At 35.4% G+C, this 19,689-nt stretch overlaps 1 protein-coding gene across 4 annotated transcripts in view; it reads left to right on the top strand.

Moving 5' to 3' along the window:
• The window catches only part of LOC106664028 (acid sphingomyelinase-like phosphodiesterase 3a), a 794,759-nt gene that overhangs the window by 756,155 nt on the left and 18,915 nt on the right, over window positions 1-19,689 (top strand). For all 4 annotated transcript variants that reach the window (XM_024226658.1, XM_014389387.2, XM_014389388.2 and 1 more), the window contains 3 exons: window positions 2,490-2,673; window positions 7,520-7,632; window positions 7,702-7,880. In XM_024226658.1, coding sequence (XP_024082426.1) covers window positions 2,490-2,673; window positions 7,520-7,632; window positions 7,702-7,880 — 476 coding nt within the window. The remainder of the gene's footprint in view (window positions 1-2,489; window positions 2,674-7,519; window positions 7,633-7,701; window positions 7,881-19,689) is intronic.

Below are 19,689 nucleotides of genomic sequence, written 5' to 3'. Positions count from 1 at the left end.
AATTCGCGATAGCTCAAGTGGTAAAGCAGCCGCGTATTTAGTCGAAGTTCGTAGGTTCGAATCCCGCTCGTGACACTATTTTTTTGTTTCAACAAATACTCTATTTAAAGATTAATTAGTTAACTAAAACCTTGCACATATATTTAGTTAGCCAGGACAATTGACCAAAAGCCTATAATTTAAAAATAATCAATATGCTAAGAAAATAATCCTTTACCTATTTCGTGATCTTTATGTTTATTAGAAAATATATAAAGAGAAATACTTATTGTACAATTGTATGCCTACCAATGAAACATTTTTATAAAATCATATTGAACGAAGAATTAATTCCGTATGTCGGTTTATGTTTATAATGCAACTTAATAAAATAAACTTCATAAAATCAGCAACTTTAAAAAGCGCAAACATTTATATTTAACAAGAGAATAAAGTTCAAAACAAACGATCGGAATGCACATTAAAATTTTTTGTTTGATTTATTTTTATCACAATAACAATTCGATTTAAGTACTACCTACTTATTTTCTTCTTGATCTAGTTTAACTAAATAGGTTAAAAATGTTTAACAGAACAAAATTAATGAATACAAATTTCCAAAATGTAGTACAAACAATTTAATAATAGCACAACTGAAATTAATAGCTAAAAGTATAAAAGCGTATTGATTACGATTGAAATTATGCTTTTTAAGAAGTAGAATTGTTATAAAGAAAATTAGAATGATAGGAGTAAAACTAAAGAGAGAGGGAGAAAGAGAGCGAGAGACAGAGAGAGAGAGAGTGAGAGAGAGAGAGAGAGAGAGAGAGAGTGACAGGGTGGAGGGAGGGAGTTAAAGAGTGAATGGTGGGAGAGGGGCGAGAGTGATAAGAAGAAAGAGAGAGAAAAAAAAAGAGAAATAGTGAAAGTCTGTGCGTGAGAGAGAAAGAGAGAAATAGGTAGATTGACAAAGGAAGAGTAGGATGAGAGGATTCAAGCAATTCAAGATAAGAAAAGTTAGTTATAAATATAGAAAGAAGAAGATTGAAGGAAGAGTTGAGAGATAAACTGGATTAGATAGTCCGCCTGAATTTTGTTGGGAACAGTGACAAGAAAAAAATTTTTTTGGAAGGGATTAATTGTAACGAAAATCAGGAGCAGTCCCCCTTTAATTAACAATGAACAAATAATCCATCTTTTCTTTGCCCTACATTGCTCATTACTCGATTTTATATGTCATATCTCAGTTTTTTTATATCTCCTCTTTCTTTTGTCTTCCTCTCTCACTCACCCTCTCTCTTCTCTCTCACTCACTCTCTCTCTTCTCTCTCTCTCTTCTGTCTTTCTTTCTCTCTCTCACTCTCTCTCTCTCTCTCTCTTCTCGCTCTCTCTCTCTTCTCTCTCTCTCTCTCTCTTCTTACTCTCTCTCTTCTTACTCTCTCTCTTCTTACTCTCTCTCTTCTGACTCTCTCTGTCTCTTTTTTAACCAGTTTCATTGTAGTAATCGTGAAAGTTTTTGAAAATGTGGATCAACTGGATGTTGCTATTTAAATACAACTGAAACAATAACTCCCTTCTAAAGAAAAGCTAAAATGAAACTACACTAAAAAATATTAAACTCGTATCTTTTGTCTTTTTGATATAATCATTTTTCAAGAGAAATTCAGCCGAGTCATGTAAAACAAGATATCCCTTATATAGACTGAGATAGATAAATAAATATAAAAAGAAAAATAGAGGGGTAGAGACATTAAAACATTAAAAATTATAATAAATTCAGGGAATGTTCAAAATTTAAAATAAATGACAACAGATGGATCTGAAGGAAAAAATGATATAAACACCACCAAAAGTTATATAAACTTAAATAATTCTTTATTTAACCTGTTTTATGAAAATTAACACAAATAAATAAAACTGAACTTCACCCAAATAGATTTAAATGGAAGAAAAACTAAACTTTCAAGAAATTATCTCTTATAAAAATCAATACTCAGTGCTATATGGGTATTCGAAATCTAATATCTAATAACCATTTCCATTATTATTATTATTATTATTATTATTATTAAATCAGATATGGCTTTCAAGGACTAAGTGAAGTAAAAATGGGATTGAAACATTAATTTTTAACTGAAAATTTTTTTTTTATCATCATCAACCGCTTTTGGCATTTTCATTTCCTTTTTTTGTCTGTTCCTTTTGCCATAAGGGTCTGTCATGCTGTCCTTTTGCCAATGCATGTTCATTACTGAAGTGATCACATCATTTCTGTAATAGGAAATTTATACCTTCCCTCATCCACGTCCAAGGGTGTAATTGGAAGGTGGGTTAATTAAGTCTTACAACGTTGCTTATCATTACGGCTTCCTTTAACAATTGACGATAATTAATCTAATAAAATAAATTTATTGGGCTGGAGGGTAAAATTGATAACTTTACACGTATCCTATATTTTCTGGTCAAATATGCTTTTCAAATTTATGACTTAAGTGTTTTTTTTTTCTCAGGTATATATCGTTGGCCATATGGCTCCCGGAGCTGACGAGCGGCAGCCCGAAGCCCTGCCGCATTTTCAAGAAAACTACAGCAGGAGATTTCTCAGGCTGATCAGAAAATATTCGGACATCATCGTCGGCCAATTTTTCGGCCATCTGCACTCCGACACGTTCCGGGTAGTCTACAATGAAATGGGTTAGTCTATTTTATATCCAGCTGATAAAAAGTCTGTAAAAGTTAGGGAAAGAACTTTTTTAACATCGATGTTTATTAATGGACAATCATGGAAATGATAATAATAGAGTAGTGTAATCAGAAGTTTTCCTTATAAGCACAGATTTTTCATACTTGAAATTGTTCCTTTAAAAACTTAATTTTCAGTTTGTTTAATAATTTTGCACTGCGTAAGTCACAATAATTGATCTATTTGATCTCTAGTCTGAATGTAGAGGTTTTTTACAATATTGTATTTGTGGAAAATTACAAAAAATAGGATATAAGCAAAATGAAATTAGATACATATTGAGTTGAGTAGCTTTAGAAAATTCACAGGAGTCAATAATATGAACAAATTTATTTAGAAATCGTGAGATGCGGTCTGGTGTGATTTAGGTTTCAGAAAAACATTTTCTTTATCGTGCCAACGTTTCGATCTTTATTGAGATCATCTTCAGGGCTCAAAGTGTTTGTCTTCTGTGTAATTGTTTCATTCTTTCGGGTCTTGTCGAGTGCCCACGAGAATGACACAATTACACAGAAGACAAACACTTTGGGCCCTAAAGATGATCTCAATAAAGATCGAAACGTTGGCACGATAAAGAAAATGTTTTTCTGAAACCTACATCACACCAGACCGCATCTCACTATTTCTAAATAAATATCGATTAACGGTCATTAATCACCACAGATATGAACAAATATAAAAACAACATCAAAATAATAAAATATAACAGTAATTTGGCATAATAAATAGGATAATCAATTTAAATTTAATAAAATTAAATTACAAAAAAAATAAATGAATAAAAAAATTAGATAAATACATTAATAAATTAGAAGATTAATAATCAAACAAATATGCAACGTATGTACATTTATATATCTACAGGGTGTCCCAGTTCCTTCTGAAGAAACTCAGCGAATCGATTGTACTCTTCGTTTGGAGCAAAAAATGTTCAGGAAAAATTTTTCGGAAAGTTCTCTATTTTGAAGATATTCGTCAATTTAGGTTTTTTCAACTTTTCACTATCTTACCACATAAAAGCGCTTACAACTTCCAAAATGTTGAGACTACAACAAACCCAATTACACCATTTGAAAGAACGCTCAATTTACTGTAAGATACTTTTTTGAAATAATCTGAATGACATACAATGTTAGCCAATTGGAACATGTCAAAATTACAAAATTTAAAATTTTGGTCATGATTGCACGTTCTACTGAGTTTACAAAAAAATAACTACAATTTGTCAAATTTCACAAAAACTTCTTCATCTAATATGCTTTACGTTGATATCCAGGTTTTAAAATAACGTTCTAGTAGAGTTGAAAAACCAACATTTTATGTCATTCAGAGTATTGCAAATAGAAGTATCATACAGCAAATTTAGCGTTCTTTCAAATAGTGTAATTGGATTTGTTGTAGTCTCAACATTTTGGAAGTTGCAAGCGTTTTTATGTGGGAAGGCAGTGAAAAGTTGAAAAAACATAAATTTACGAACATCTTCAAGATTCTCAATTTTCTCCTGAGCATTTTTTACTCCAAACGAAGAGTAGAATCGATTCCCTGAGTTTCTTCAGAAAGAAGGTCAATAAAATATTTTCTTAAAAAAATCACATACGCGGTGCAACATTATGAAATAATTCACTAATTTTCGTGATCCGCTTAATATCTTTCAACTAATTAAGGTTTTTTAGTTGAGATAAAAAAGTCAGTGTCACGAGCGGGATTCGAACCCACGACCTTCGGCTAAATACACCGCTGCTGTACCACTTGAGCTATCGTGACTTCAATCCACTCGGACACTAACTTCCCATCTCAACCTCACCTTTTGAATTTTCCCTCCTTTTTGCCATTTTTCAAATGTTGTGTAATCTATTTGATTCTCGGGGACAAATGAAATAGCCACGGAGAGCTTTAGCGAAGATATACTTAATTTAACTTATAAAAATTCAGTGTCAATTTTCCCTCCATTTTGCCATTTTTCAAAATTCAAAAGGTGCGGTTGAGATGGGAAGTTAGTGTCCAAGTGGATCAAAGTCACTTTAGCTCAAGTGGTAGAGCAGCGGTGTATTTAGCCGAAGGTCGTGGGTGCAAATCCCGCTCGTGACACTGCCTTTTTTCTCAACTAAAAAACCTTAATTAATTGAAAGATATTAAGCGGACCACGAAAATTAGTGAATTATTTCATAATGTTGCACCGCGTATGTGCTTTTTTTAAGGAAATATTTTATTGACGAAAAACGATTTTCGAGTGGCGTGGAGTATCAACCACTTTTTCATTTACAAACTCTTCAGATCAAGTTATGGTCTTGAACAATAAGCAAATTCATTTATTACTGTCAAGCTTTCGAACTTTTTTAAGATCATCAGCAGAGCAAAACGATTTTAAATAGGTCTACCAATTGACATATTTAAGTTTTTTACAGGCGATTTCCAATTTCCTTGAGGACCGACTAAATCATTTAGAAATATACGCCGACAGCTTGGTCGACGTATAGTTGCCTACGTATATAGAACTAAATTTGCCTATTTTTTCAAGTCCAAACCTTGATCCGTATTTTTCGTGCGCCAAGAATATAACCAGGTTGACACTAGATTGATGTGTAGATAATCTTCAACTTTTTTTGCAGATATTTATATTATAAAGTATAAGTAATATAGATTTTTGTTTTTTTAAGTACTCGGCCTGTCCAATTAAACATTATTTGTTTCATAACACGAGTAACACCAGTAACGATAATAAAACTTTTACCTTCTGAGCCTACCTATATTTAAACCCAACAACCCTTGAACTGTAATAAAAGTCATGGAATAGTAAATGTAATAGCAATATACAAGTTTTTTTACATTTTAATAACAAAGCATAATTGTGATAATTTAGAAATCGAGTAAAAACTTTCTTTAATTTTAAGGATGTCATGAACTGGTTTGCTGTTAAACTCCTTAATTATTTTCGTGCCTTCTCTTTCTTCTTGTTTCACATCACGACAATTCACAGTTTGAATAATTTCAATAATGCCGGCCAGTTCCAGTGCACGTAACTTGAACATAAAACCAAGAAAAGCCCTATGTCAAAGCAGTTTTTTGAAAGATCAAAGGGATCGAAAGAAGTCACACAAAGGACACGATTTTGACGGCCTTTAAAAGGAAATGTCTGAAAGGATCCACTTTTCTGTCCAATGTCTGATATCCAACCGTGAAAAGAGAAAAGATCGACGTGGGTCAAAGACCAAACGGCCCATTATCATTTCTTCCTCTTATTGTTTTGCTAGTAACAGTGCCAAGGTGAAACTCAAGAACTGGTCCATCATTACTTTCATCTTCAGGTTCTCCTTACCTTACCGAAAATCGAGACTTTTTTATGAAAAAATACTTCTTTTACTTTAACAAAATCCGTATGACCTTAAAGAAGTAAGGTTTCCATTTCATTTCTTTTCTACTCCCCCAGAGATTACAATTATTCCACCTTCAATATAACAATTTAAAAAAACGAGACAACGAATTGATTTCTGTTTGATAGATTTTACTTCTTTTGAAATAAAATGAAAGTATATAAGGGAGCAAAAAACAATAACAGATCTTTTAACTAGATACAGGTAAATAACATATTTTAGTGCACACAATTAAAAAAATCGAGTATTTTACAAAAAATCATCACAGCTTTATATGTTGTATTTATAAAAAAACTTTACTAGTGAAACAATAAAGAGTGAAATTATGTTCTCACATATAATGTTATTGCCTACAATAAAGCATAAATAATTGCTTCTGCATTTCTCAGAATTAAAGCATTTGTTAAATCAATACGTCATTAACAAGCGTTATCGTTTTTATGACTTTGTTGTAACTTTTTACTTGATATCGCACACAAAACACGTTTGGTTGGAGGTTCACATTAATCAATTTTACAATTAATTAAGGTTTTTAGTTGAGATAAAAAAGTCAATGGCACGAGCGGGATTCGAACCCATGATCTTCGGGTTGATACTCCGCTGCTCTACCACTTGAACTATCGTGACCATGGGGACCGCGGTAGCCGAGTGGTTAGCATGAGAGACTCTCACGCCGCGGTCGTGGGTTCGATTCCCACCGTCGCCTCTGGCCCTTTTTTCCCGATAACCCCCAATTTGAACACACAAGAATTCGTACTATGGCTAATATGCAAGATCATAAGGCCAATAAAAAAATTTAAAAAAAAATAAAAAAACTATCGTGACCTCGATCCACTCGGACACTAACTTCCCATCTCAACCCCACCTTTTGATTTTCCCTCCTTTTTGCGATTTTTCAAAATTCAAATTCATTCGAGTGGATCGAGGTCACGATAGCTCAATTGGTAGAGCAGCGCCGTATCTAGCCGAAGATCGTGGGTTCGAATCCCACTCGTGCCATTGACTTTTTTATCTCAACTAAAAACTTTAATTATTTGTAATATATTAATTGGTCAAGCGGACCACGAAATTGGTGAATTTAATCAATTTTGTTAACTTTATTATTTTTTTTCTTTTCAAAGCTATGTAATTAATACAATCATCTGGATCAAGAAGAATTTATTTTTCGTTTTGTACTGACTGACTGGCAACAAGGAGGGAAAATTCGAAAGGTGGGGTTGAGATGGAAAGTTAGTGTCCGAGTGGATAGAGATCACGATAGCTCAAGTGGTAGCAGCGGCTTATCTAACCGAAGATCGTGGGTTCGAACCCCGCTCGTGACATTGACTTTTTATCTCAACTAAAAACCTTAATTAATTGGAATTAATAATAGTGACTTAATCAATGGATTATTTTTTATTAATTTTGTTTTTACATTTAATTTCAGGTCGGCCTGTTAATTGGATGCTTCTAGCACCTGCGCTTTCTCCAAGAAGGATATCGAGTGGCCCTAACAATCCTGGAGTGCGCCTTTACAAATTTGAAACTAGCACTGGACAAGTATGTATATTGTTATAAAAAAATCCGTTTAGAATTTTTTGATCTGTTTATGATTGAAAATGCTTTTAGGTTTTGGACTTCACCCAGTACTACCTCGATCTCAATATGGCCAACCAGAAGGAAAGCTACGCAGAATGGCAACAAGAATACAACCTGACTTCTTATTACGGGCTAACGGAAGTCACGGCCAAATCCCTGCACGAACTCTCATCGACGTTCACCGAGCACAATTCCCCGCTTTTTGCCAGGTGAGGATTCGTAAGAAAAATGTGATAGAAAGGCCCGACGTTTGGTGAATGTTGTTCGGAAAAGAAACTTTTTTTATAGGAGGCTAATAGGGCCGTGAGAAGGGCGCGATGCGGAGTAATGACTGCGTGAGATAAAAGAATGGGCGAGCTTTCATCCATCACGATGAACAAATGAGTTGAGTTTTCGGTAGCGTTGTCCCGGATAAAACTCGCCAACTGTACTTGATTGTTCTGCGATTACCCTAATGATCTTTTACTGTATAAAAAATGGAATCTAATTTAAACCCAATTGTTTTCTAATCGAATCAACCCAACGACCGATGGGAACGCGGCCATTTGAACTTATTAAAACAAACGGCAATTTATTATCTCCTTCATTGAGCAAAATGAAGAAAAGCTTAAATGGATGGCGTTTATAAACGCCAATCGATCGGAACAATGACTGATAATTTCAGGAAAAATGGACAGCAACGTTATATATTCTTACAAAGTTTTTAAATATTAAAATATATTTAGTTATTTGTAGTTACAAACTACTTAGTAAAAAAATAATAATTCTCTTACGTTTAATAGAGATTAGCTTCTATCATTTAATTTTCTTTGTTCGTTTGATATGATAATAAGTATATATATGCATATGCAGATAGATAGGGATATAGATAGAAAGAGAAAGAGTGAGGGACAGAGAGAGAGAGAGAGAGACAGAGAGAGAGAGAGAGACAGAGAATGTGTATAAGCAAATGAAATATTTATTTGTTGATCACGAAAGTGCAGTCTCAAGAAACATGGTTGAATCTGAAGCTAAAAGTGACTGTGTAAGTCATTGAGAGAGAGAGACAAATAAAGAGAGAGAAAGAGAGAGTAGGTGAGAGAGAAAGATATAAAAAAACAGAGAGAGGGTGATGAGATGGGTTAATGGATAACTTTTTAAGGGGGAGGGTTGCGTGTGTGTGTGTGGGAACGAAAGATAAATAGATAGAGAGATAAATGGATTTATACGGGAAATACAGAGGGAGAGAGAGAGGGAGAGAGAGAGAGAGAGAGAGAGAGAGAGACAGACAGACAGACAGACAAAGAATATTATAAGCAAATGAAATATTTATTTGTTGATCAAGAAAGTGCAGTCTCAAGAAACATGGTTGAATCTGAAGCTAAAAGTGACTGAGGGAGAGGGAGCTAAAATTAATAAGCTAGTGAAATATAGATAAATAGAGAAAGAAAATGAGAGAGGAAGTGAGAGGGAAATATATAAAAGAGAGAGAGAGAGAGAGAGGGATGAGATGTGTTAATGGATAATTTTTTAGGGTGGAGGGTTAGGTCTGTGGGTGGAAAGGGAAGATAACATAGACAGACAGATAAATAGATTTAAAAGGAAAGAAGAAGAGAGAGAGAGAGAGAAAGAAAGAGAGGGAGATAAAATTAATAAGCTAGTGAACTATTTATTTGTTGATCTCGAAAGTGCAATCTCAAGAAATATGGTTGAATCTGACGTGAAAAATCACTAAGTAAGGGATTGAGAGAGATTGATAGAGAGAGAGAGAAACAGAGAGGAAGTGAGAGCGAGAGATATAAAAGAGAGATATAAAAGAGAGAGAGAGCGAGAGAGGGAGAGAGGGATGAGATTTATTAATGGATAATTTTTTAGGGGGAAGGTTGCGTCGGTGGGTGGGAAGGGATGATAAATCGATACATAGACAGACAGATAAATAGATTTAAATGGAAAGAAAGAGATAGAGAGAGAGAGAGACAGAGAAAGAGAGAGAGGGAGATAAAATTAATAAGCTAGTGAACTATTTATTTGTTGATCTCGAAAGTGCAATCTCAAGAACTATGGTTGAATCTGACGTGAAAAGTCACTGAGTAAGGGATTGAGAGAGATTGATAGATAGAGACAGAGAAAGAGAGAGGAAGTGAGAGGGAAAGGTTTAAAAAACAGAGAGAGAGTGATGAGATGTGTTAATGGATAATTTTTTAAGAGGGAGGGTTGCGTATGTGTGTTGGAACGAAAGATAAATAGATAGTTAGACAGACAGATAAATAAATTTGTAGGGAAATATGGAGGGAGAGAGAGAAAGAGAGAGAGACAGTGAGAGAGAGAAAAAATTAATAAGCTATTATACTATTTATTTGTTGATCACGAAATTGCAGTCTCAAGAAACATGGTTTAATCTGACCTGAAAAGCGACCGAGTAAGGGATTGAGAGAGATAGATAGATAGAGAGAGAGAATGAGAAAGAGATAGGAAGTGAGAGGAAAAGATATTAATCAACAGAAAGAGAGAGATGAGATGTGTTAGTGGATAACTTTTTAGGGTGGAGGTTTGGGTTTGGGGGTGGGAACAAAAGATAAATAGATACTCAGACAGACAGATAAATAGATTTAGAGAGAAAAAAGAGAGAGAAAAAAAAGAGCGGGAGGCAGGCAAAATTAATAAGCTCGTGAATTACTTATTTGTTCATCACGAAGTAAGGTCTCAAGAAACATGGTTGAATCTGACGTGAAAAGTGACTGAATAAGTGAATGAAGGAGAGAAAACGAGTGAGAGAGGATGTGAGAAGGAAAATATAGAAAAACAGAGAGAGAGGGAGATGTGTTAAACGTGTCAAAAAGTGTAGAAATGGTTGAAAAAAGGAGGATAGATAAATTTTTTAATAAATTGGACAAAAAATGATTTTTTATAACTAGATAAAATTGTGCCTTTATACAGACAGGGGAAAAATTAAATCAATCAAATATTCGAATTAATTGATTGATTGATATTGGATAACTTTTTAGGGGAGAGGGTTGCGTCTGTGGTTGGGAACGAAAGATAAATAGACAGTTGGACAGACAGATAAACAGATTTATAGGGAAACAGGGGGTGAGAGAGGGAGATCAAATTAATAAGCTAATGAACTTTTTATTTTTCCATCACGAAAAAATGGTATCAAGGTACGTGGTTACATCTAACGTGAAAAGTAAGTGGATGAGTTAGTGAGTGAGAAAGATAGATAGGTAGATAGATAGATAGATAGGTAGGTAGAGAGAGAGAGAGAGAGAGAGAGAGGAAATGAAAGATAGAGAGCGAGGGGGTGAGAGAGAGAAAGAGAGAGTGAGAGGAAAAACATAGAAAATCAGAGAGACAGCTAGATGTATTCAACGTGTTAAATTGGACAAATACCAAATTGTTTGACCAGCTAAAATTGTGTCTTTGTAGAGACAGGGGAAAACTTAGATCAATCAAATATTCGAATTAATTGATTGATTGAAGTTCGATAACCTTTTAGACGGGAGGGTTGCGTCTGTGGGTGAGAACGAAAGATAAGTAGATCCTTAGACAAACAGATAAACAGATTTATAGGGAAAGAGGGAGAGAAAAAGAGAGGGTGAGTGGGAGAGGGAGATAAAGTTGATAAGCTAATGAACTATTTATTTCTCCATAATGAAAGAATAGTTTCAAGGCACATGTTTATATCTAACGTGAAAAGTGAGTAAGTGAGTGAGTGAGTGAATGGGAAAGAGATAGAAAGATAGAAAGAGAGAAGGCGAGAGAGAGAAAGAGGGAGAGTTGAAGTGAGAGGGAAAAAATAGAAAAGTAGAGAACGAAAAAGAAAGAGAGAGAGATGTTCAAGTGTTGGACATGTTTGGAAAAATGAGAAAAAATGAACGTATTAATAAATTGGACAAATAAAATTTTTCACGACCAGGTAACATTGTGTCTTTCCAGAGAAAGGAGAAAACAGGGTTCGTATATAAGTGGGAACGAAAAATAAATAGATACTTGACAGAAAGATTAATAGATTTCTAGGGAAAGAAGACAAAGAGATAGAGAGTGAGAGAGAGAGAGTGAGATAGAGAGGTTGAGTGAGAAAGAGAAAGCGACTAATCGAAGCGAACAAACAATAAACACATTCAATTTAATATACTAAATTTTTCACTAGATCGATCCATCGAATATGTATTCACTCATTCAATTAAACAGTAAATCAAATATTTGTTTGTTAACATACTCTCTCATTAATGTAATTTATGAATTATTTACGTATTTAATTTCCTAAAGTAATCACTCTATCAATAATTTTCCCAGTGATTAATTTAATCTTTCAATAACTCAATCAACAGGTTAGGTAGGTTGACTATTTAATCATTGCTGTAACTACTCTTTATTCTCAGGGAATCAGAATTCTTTGTTAATCTATCCAGACAATCAACTAGTTACTTACTTATATATTTATTTAGTAAGGCAGTCTAAGTTATTCACATACTGTCTAATTCACATGTTCAATTATAAGGTTCATGATCATCCTGTAAATTATTTGTGACGTTAGTAAATAAAGCACACAAAACAAGACATCTTAAAACTGCGGAGTAGGAAAGCAATCGTACATTTGTCAATCACCATCATCAATGATCGAAAAATTTACGTTCATATTGATTCAATTATATTTTAGGTATCGACCTATCTACTCGTTCGCTGATTAATTTGCTCATTCAGTCAGTTGTGCGGTAAACAAACCATTTTCTCAGCTGCATAGCACTCAGGTTTATTTTATGAAACATTAAATCTAAATTTTTCCCATTGGATTTTAGGTCTAGGTATGTATGTATTTCTTAATAATCTTCTTGCTTTTATTTATTTTTTTTAACGATGGTTTGCAACATGAGGTTCCTGAGAACTCTCACACAGTATGAGAAGTAGAATTGCTAACCACACCCTAGATGAGCACCGCCTACTGTAAAACCTCCTATCGAGCTCAGCCTACACCTGCTATGCGGATTCGAGGGACGACATAGGCCTAGCCTAGGTGGTCGATCCTTCGCTTCCCCAAGGGTACCACGCCGGTCAACGCACAATAATGCAAAGCATACTCGATCCAGCGAAACCGATTCACTACCCGTTTCCATCCGCTTACTCGCGCATTCGAGAGACTATTCAGCATAATCATCGCGTCCTCAACGTCTATACGCTGTAGTCAGGTCAAACGTCCCCTGTGAGGCCGGGTGTAATAACGCTGGCCATACGCAAGTTACACGAAGGTCAAAAAAAGAAGACAGCCTTTAAGTTCCCGCCAGGGGCGTCACAACGTACCACCACGAATCCATTCCCAGTGTAACTAGGGCTGAATTTGGAATTGTTTGTTACCCCGATTTACTCATCGTCAACAAGACAAGAGGATCTTTAACGTCCGCACCTGGCTTTTAATTTTTTGATTCTCAAGATGAGAGCTGACGCACTTCTGCATACGACGGAAAAGTGTTACCGCCGCTGCATTGGTGTAGTGGAGTCCCGGCCCCTAAGGGTCAGTAACCACGCTCTCCGCTTGTCCACTCCGAATGGTCGGGCCCGCATTGTGCGTCGGGTCGTACGCCGCACGCGAGGGGCTAACGGGCCGAAATACATCAGCCCGTCCCCCCCCTCGCGTACTCCCTAGATAGAGAAGGCGACTCTATCTCTCTGAGTGTAGAGGCTCCTCCAGCGTAGAAACTTTCGGGAACGCCCCGACAGCGGTTTCGGATTATAAAGTGGGAATGCTACCCACCCCCTAGATGAGCACTGTCTACGGACAAAGGTCTCTTATCGAGCTCAGCCTACACCTGCTGCACGTAATCGAGGGACTCCATAGGTCTAGCCTAGGTGGTCCGATCCTTCGCTTCCCCAAGGGTACCACGCCGGTCATACGCACAACAATGCAAAGCATACTCGTCAGAAACCGCCGATATCACTACCCTTTTCCAATCGCTTACTCACGCATTCGAGGGACTGTAGCATGATCATGACGTCCTCAACGCTTACATGCTGTCGTCCGGTCGCAACGTCTCCCGTGAGGACCAGGTTTAATACATTGGCCATGCGCAAGCTCCACGAAATCCCGTGGTACCCCGTGGTACAGATGGCCATACACCCTCCCCCGTCTATGCAAACAGGATCTGGTGCACTGGCCCTCGTGTGACTCTGCTAAGGCACCCGCCGCCCATGCTGACCCTAGGCTGACACGAGTACAACTTGTTCTTTAGAGAGGTTGCCACGCCATCTGGGCTACACCTTTGTTTTGTGCCCGGGTACCCCCCCTTGCAACCAAGTGTTGGGAGGGGTCACAGGATAGAATGAAGGTACCCGGATTGAGAAAAGGGCCGTGGATGAGAACTCGAGGTGAGCCGTTTCGGGGTCTCGAACCTCAACCCACACTACCCGTCGTGCCGTAGTTCCACGCATAGTGGGCTACGGCTCCCAGAGTGGGTCGATGGTTTGCAACAGCAGAGGTTACATCAATCCTCGGGTTGCCGGTGTTTTTGAAAAAAAAATCCCATTTGTAACTATGTGAGCCACCGACGCCCCCCTTTCTTGCTTATTAAGTATTTTTGTGGGTTTTTTTTTACAATTTTCACTCATCTTTTTCTCGATTAATAAATAATTCACCAACTTGTTCGACCCAAAATTCAATGAATTAATCATACAAAGACAGAAAAATGCATTTACTCGATCTACTCAGTTTAAAATTCAACTCATGTCACATTATTTTACGAAATAGAACTGTTAGACTCTACAACATGAATCGTACAACAAATCAACTAAATCATTTGAAAATCCACATAATGTGTCAGTAAAAATGCCAACTTAGTTTTTTCCTATTTATAGTAATTTTACTAACTAATTAATACGAATCATTAGGTCATTATCAAAAACATTAATCATTATCTCAAGCACTCATTTTTTATTTGATTGGTTATAACTCAAAAGATATTTATTCAGAAATCGTGAGATGCGGTCTGGTGTGATGTAGGTTTTAGAAAAACATTTTCTTTATGCCAACGTTTCGATCTTTATTGAGATCATCTTCAGAGCCTGGGATTTACAAACATTGTTTACATATAACAATTACATTTTAGATGTGGAAAAGTGAATTTATACAATGCAAAATATATTTTTTATATTCAATGAAAGTATTTCTACTCACTCAAAGTGTTTGTCTTCTGTGTAATTGTGCCATTCTTGCGTGTCGTTCGAGAGTGCCAGTAAGATTTTGCTATTTTGTGTTTATATACGTTGGATTTTGAAAGGGTGGGGAAGGATGTCGGTATAGAAAAGACATTTTTGTATAAGGCGTCGGCTTCTTTGAGGTGAAAAGTGCCGACGAAGGGAAAAATGTGTTGGTAATGGCCAGATTATCCTTTCAGGATTATATAGAAAGAGATAAATAGAATAAAAGATATTCTTAATTTGCCTTAAGCTTGGTAACTGTTTTGAGATTTGGCAGGATAATGTTCAAATTATTTGGCGGACTAAATCAAAATGTAGGTGCGAAACTGTAAAATCATCGCTATGTTTTTGATTCTCCCCGAGAAATATGGGGCTGTAATATAGTATGGAATGTTTGTTATGACAGCGGAGGATGATGATGGATATAGAGAATTGATATTTGCCAAGTGGCATATCGTTCATGCGAGTCCCCTGGTTCGAGGCCAAGTCAATACTGGCCAGACTGACCCAAAGCAGGGTAAAAGCTCACAATTATTTCCGCCGAAAGAGGAGGATGATGGTTAAAAAGTCCGATTTGAATTCTTCTTCGACACTTCGACTCAGTGAAATATTCAACGTGTGAAGTGTCAGCTCTTCGGTTGAGGTCATGGGTGTTGTCCGACTTGTTTAATATTACAAAGTACAGGATCTGTACGGGGTTGTCATTAGGGGTCACGCAGGGCTGACATGCGAAGGGGTGCTTTGTTTTCAAGCCTCTATTGATAAAGTAATGAAGTCTGTTCGGGTAAAACGGCAACAGCTTCTCTTTTCAAACGTCACTCGGTTTTTCATTGTTATACACTTGTCTTTGTTATCAAGTTGGTGATAATTTCAGTAATGATCAAGATTAAATATTTAACTTATACTTTATCGAGATTCCGAGGTTTACTACACGACACTTCATAAGATGAATATTTTACTGTATGAAATGGTTAAAGAAACAACAGCCTTTTTAATCCAAATATTTTTTATGGCATAAATAATCATAGAAATAACATTGTTTGTTATCAATTTAAATGCAGCTTTTTTACATTGATAATTAAATTGTGTAATTAATGACAAAATTCTCAGGTTCTCCAAATTAACGTTGTCTCGAGGGCATTTGAGCCAAATTTTTTGCGTTTTCTACAGAATGCATTGGACAGATAGATGAGTGAATAGTAAAATCACACAAATCAAATACTGAATATTGAGAAATACTTAAATCCGGTAGGCAAAGAGCACTGTGTTGTAATAAAAAAAATAAAAAATTGGAATTATTTGGAGATCGTGGATATTTACAAGCAATTGTTTCGGAAAAATAAATCAGACTTATGTTTATTTCATCAAAATATATATAAATCTTGTATATTATTAGTTGGTCCAATTAACCCAAATAATTACTTATTATGCAAAAGTATGGTTGAGCTGACAAATTATTCCGGATCAGGAGATCGGGGTTCGAGTCCCGTTCGAGCTTGAAACTCATGTGTGGTGATTAGTGACCGTTAGTCGATGATTATTCGAAAATCGTGAGATACTGTCTGGTGTGTCGTAGGTTTTAGAAAAACATTTCCTTTATCGTGCAAACGTTTCGATCTTTATTGAAATCATCTTCAGGGCCTGGGATTCATAAACATTATTTAAATTTTACAAACACATTTAAAATATGGAAAAAACATGTAAAATTTAAAGAATGTTAATAAATTCAAGGCCCTGAAGATGATATCAATAAAGATCGAAACGTTGGCACGATAAAGAAAATGTTTTTTTCTAAAACCTATGCGTGGTCTGGTGTGACGTAGGTTTTAGAAAAACATTTTCTTTATCGGGCCAATGTTTCGATCTTTATTTCGATCATCATCGGGGCCTGACATTTTGTATAAATTCAATTTTTTTTCTACACCCTCCATGTATTTGTAAAATTTCAACAAAGTTTATAAATCCCCGGCTCTGATGATGATCTAAATACAGAGTGAAACGTTTGGTGATTAGTGACCGTTAGTTGATGATTATTCTGCAATCGTGAGATGCGGTCTGGTGTGGCCTCGGTTTTAGAAAAACATTTGCTTTATCGTGCCAAGGTTTCGATCTTTATTGAGATCATCTTCAGGGCTCAAAGTGTTTTTATTCTGCGTAATTGGGACAATCTTGTATGCCTGACACTGTCAACACGACACACAAGAATGTGACGTAGGTTTGAGAAAAACATTTTCTTTACTGTGCCAACATTTCGATCTTTATTGAGATCATCTTCACGGCCTGGGATTTAAAAAAATTGATTAAATTTAACAAATATATGTGGGATGTGGAAATAATTGAATTTATACTATCCAAAAAAATATTTTTTATATTCAATCAAAGTACACTTTGAGTGAGTAGAAATATTTTCATTGAATAAAAAAATATTATTTTGCATTCTATAAATTCAATTATTTCTACATACTACATGTATTTCTTAAATTTCAATGTTTGTAAATCCCAGGCACTGAAGATGATTTCGATAAAGATCGAAACGTTGGCATGATAAAGAAAATGCTTTTTTCTAAAACCTACGTCACACCAGATTGCATCTCACGATCTCCAAATAATCATTGGCTAACGGTCACTAAACACCTCAAAAGTAAAAATTAGGAAATCGTTTGTTGTTGACAAAATCGACAATCTTCGGCGAACGCAACGTTGGAAATGCATTGGCCATGGAAGAAAAATGTATGCCAAAATTATCAACCTGGAACTAATTATCGATCTACAATTTTTAATTTTCGATATTGGTTGAATGTATAAAACATTTCTAAGTTGCCATGATTTCATATATTTTGCCTTCCTTAGAGCAAATTTATGAGAAAAAATATAATAACTCTGGAGTCCACATACAAGCCGTTAAAATTCTTCATTTTGAAGACGACAAATAACAATTATATTATAACGAATAATGTAACCATTATTTATAAACAGAATTTAAAACTTCAACCATTTTAAAAAACATCTTTTTCTCAAATAAAAACGATAAAAATTGATCAGCTCAGCTTGGACGTCTTATGAAAATTTTGTTCAATAGACCAAACCTTTGTACTACAAAACAAAATTATTCATCCAGCTAATCAAAAATGTATCAGGAGGGTGAAGTATTTTCACCATTTTTTTAGTTAAGAATGTATCCATACCGAAAGTATGTCGTGAAATGGATCCTGTTTTAGGTGTAGAAAATTAATCATGTTCTTTAAGTGTACTGCCTCAATGAGGAGGGTAGTCGACTCTATCCATATCCGGCCGATATTTAAAATTTTAAAATATCCCTACCTGGTGAAAGTCGTATATAACCGTAATAATAGTTAGGTTCCGTGATATTCAAGTCAAAGGAATAAACTACAATTGAACAAAACGCCAGGCTCTAACTGTTCTGGTCAATTCAACAAATCCATAAGTGGGTTAGGGCGTGTAAGAACATTCCAGTAAAAGTCACCCTTTCATGCAATGTCGCAATTAATTTTTTTCCACTGGGCACAGAGACCCCGGAGTAAAATTTAATTTCGAGAGCAGCACTTTATGTTTTTAATTTATAACTTCATTTCAAGAAAAAAAGTTCATTTACGTTGATCACGATCAATCTTGCTCTCATAATTTATTATGCTACAAAGTACAATTTTTATTATTTGTATGTTAATGGTAAGTATTTTCTTAATATATATATATATATATATATAATAAAATTTCAGAATGTTGATATACCTCTAAAAGTTTTCCTACCAAGATAATTCTATGCTTACAAGAATAAAACTTTTGTGATTACTGATTTACATTTTATTAGGTTTCGTGGTCCGCTTGTCCAAATAAATTCTTTTTCAATTAATTAAGGTTTTGGTTGAGATAAAATGACAGCGTCACAAGGGGGATTCGAACCCACGACCATCGGCTAAATACGCCGCTGCTCTACCACTTGATCTATTGTGACCTTGATCCACTCGGACACTAACTTCCCATCTCAACCCTACCTTTTGAATTTTTCCTCCTTGTTGCCATATTTCAAATGTCTGTAAATCTGGGAACCCGCTTGTAACGCTGACTTTTCTATCTCAACCAAAATCTTGAATAATTGAAAAGAAATTACTGATTTACTTGTGAAAAAATAGATAAATCTTTGTAATATAAATTATTTAATCAATTAGATTTCGTGGTACGATTGACAAAATAACTTATTTCAATTAATTATTCTTTATACAAGGTATTTGTTGAGATAAAAAGTCAATGGCACGAGCGGGAATCGAACCCACGACCTTCGGCTAAATACGCCGCTGCTCTACACTTGAGCTATCGTGACTTCGATCCACTCGGACACCAACTTCTCATTTCAACCTACAAACGTTTGAATTTTCCCTCCTTTTTGCCATTTTTCAAACGTCGTGTAATCAGGATTGGATTCTTGGCGACATTTCCAATCATTTCAACCAAAACCATTCATAAAGATTAATTAATTGAAAATAAGAACAAACTTTTCAATTAATTAAAATTTTGGTTGAGATAAAAAAGTCAGTGTCACAAGCGGGATTCGAACGCACGCCCTTCAGCTAAATACGCAGCTGCTCTACCAATTGAACTACCGTGACTTCGATCCACTCGGACACTAACTTCCCATCTCAACCCACCTCTTGAATTTTCCCTTTTTTTTGCCATTTCTCAAATGCTGTGCAATCAGGATTGGATTCTCGGCGATATTTAAACCAATCATTTTAACCAAAACCTTTCATAAAGATTAATTAATTGCAAATAAGAAGAAAATTTTCAATTAATTAAAGTTTTGGTTGAGATAAAATAGTCAGTGTCACAAGCGGG

This window comes from Cimex lectularius, unplaced genomic scaffold (genome assembly GCF_000648675.2).
Source record: "Cimex lectularius strain Harlan isolate CLEC.00 unplaced genomic scaffold, Clec_2.1 scaffold26, whole genome shotgun sequence".
Lineage (NCBI taxonomy): Eukaryota > Metazoa > Arthropoda > Insecta > Hemiptera > Cimicidae > Cimex > Cimex lectularius.
This window is presented reverse-complemented; position numbering and strand designations above follow the sequence as displayed.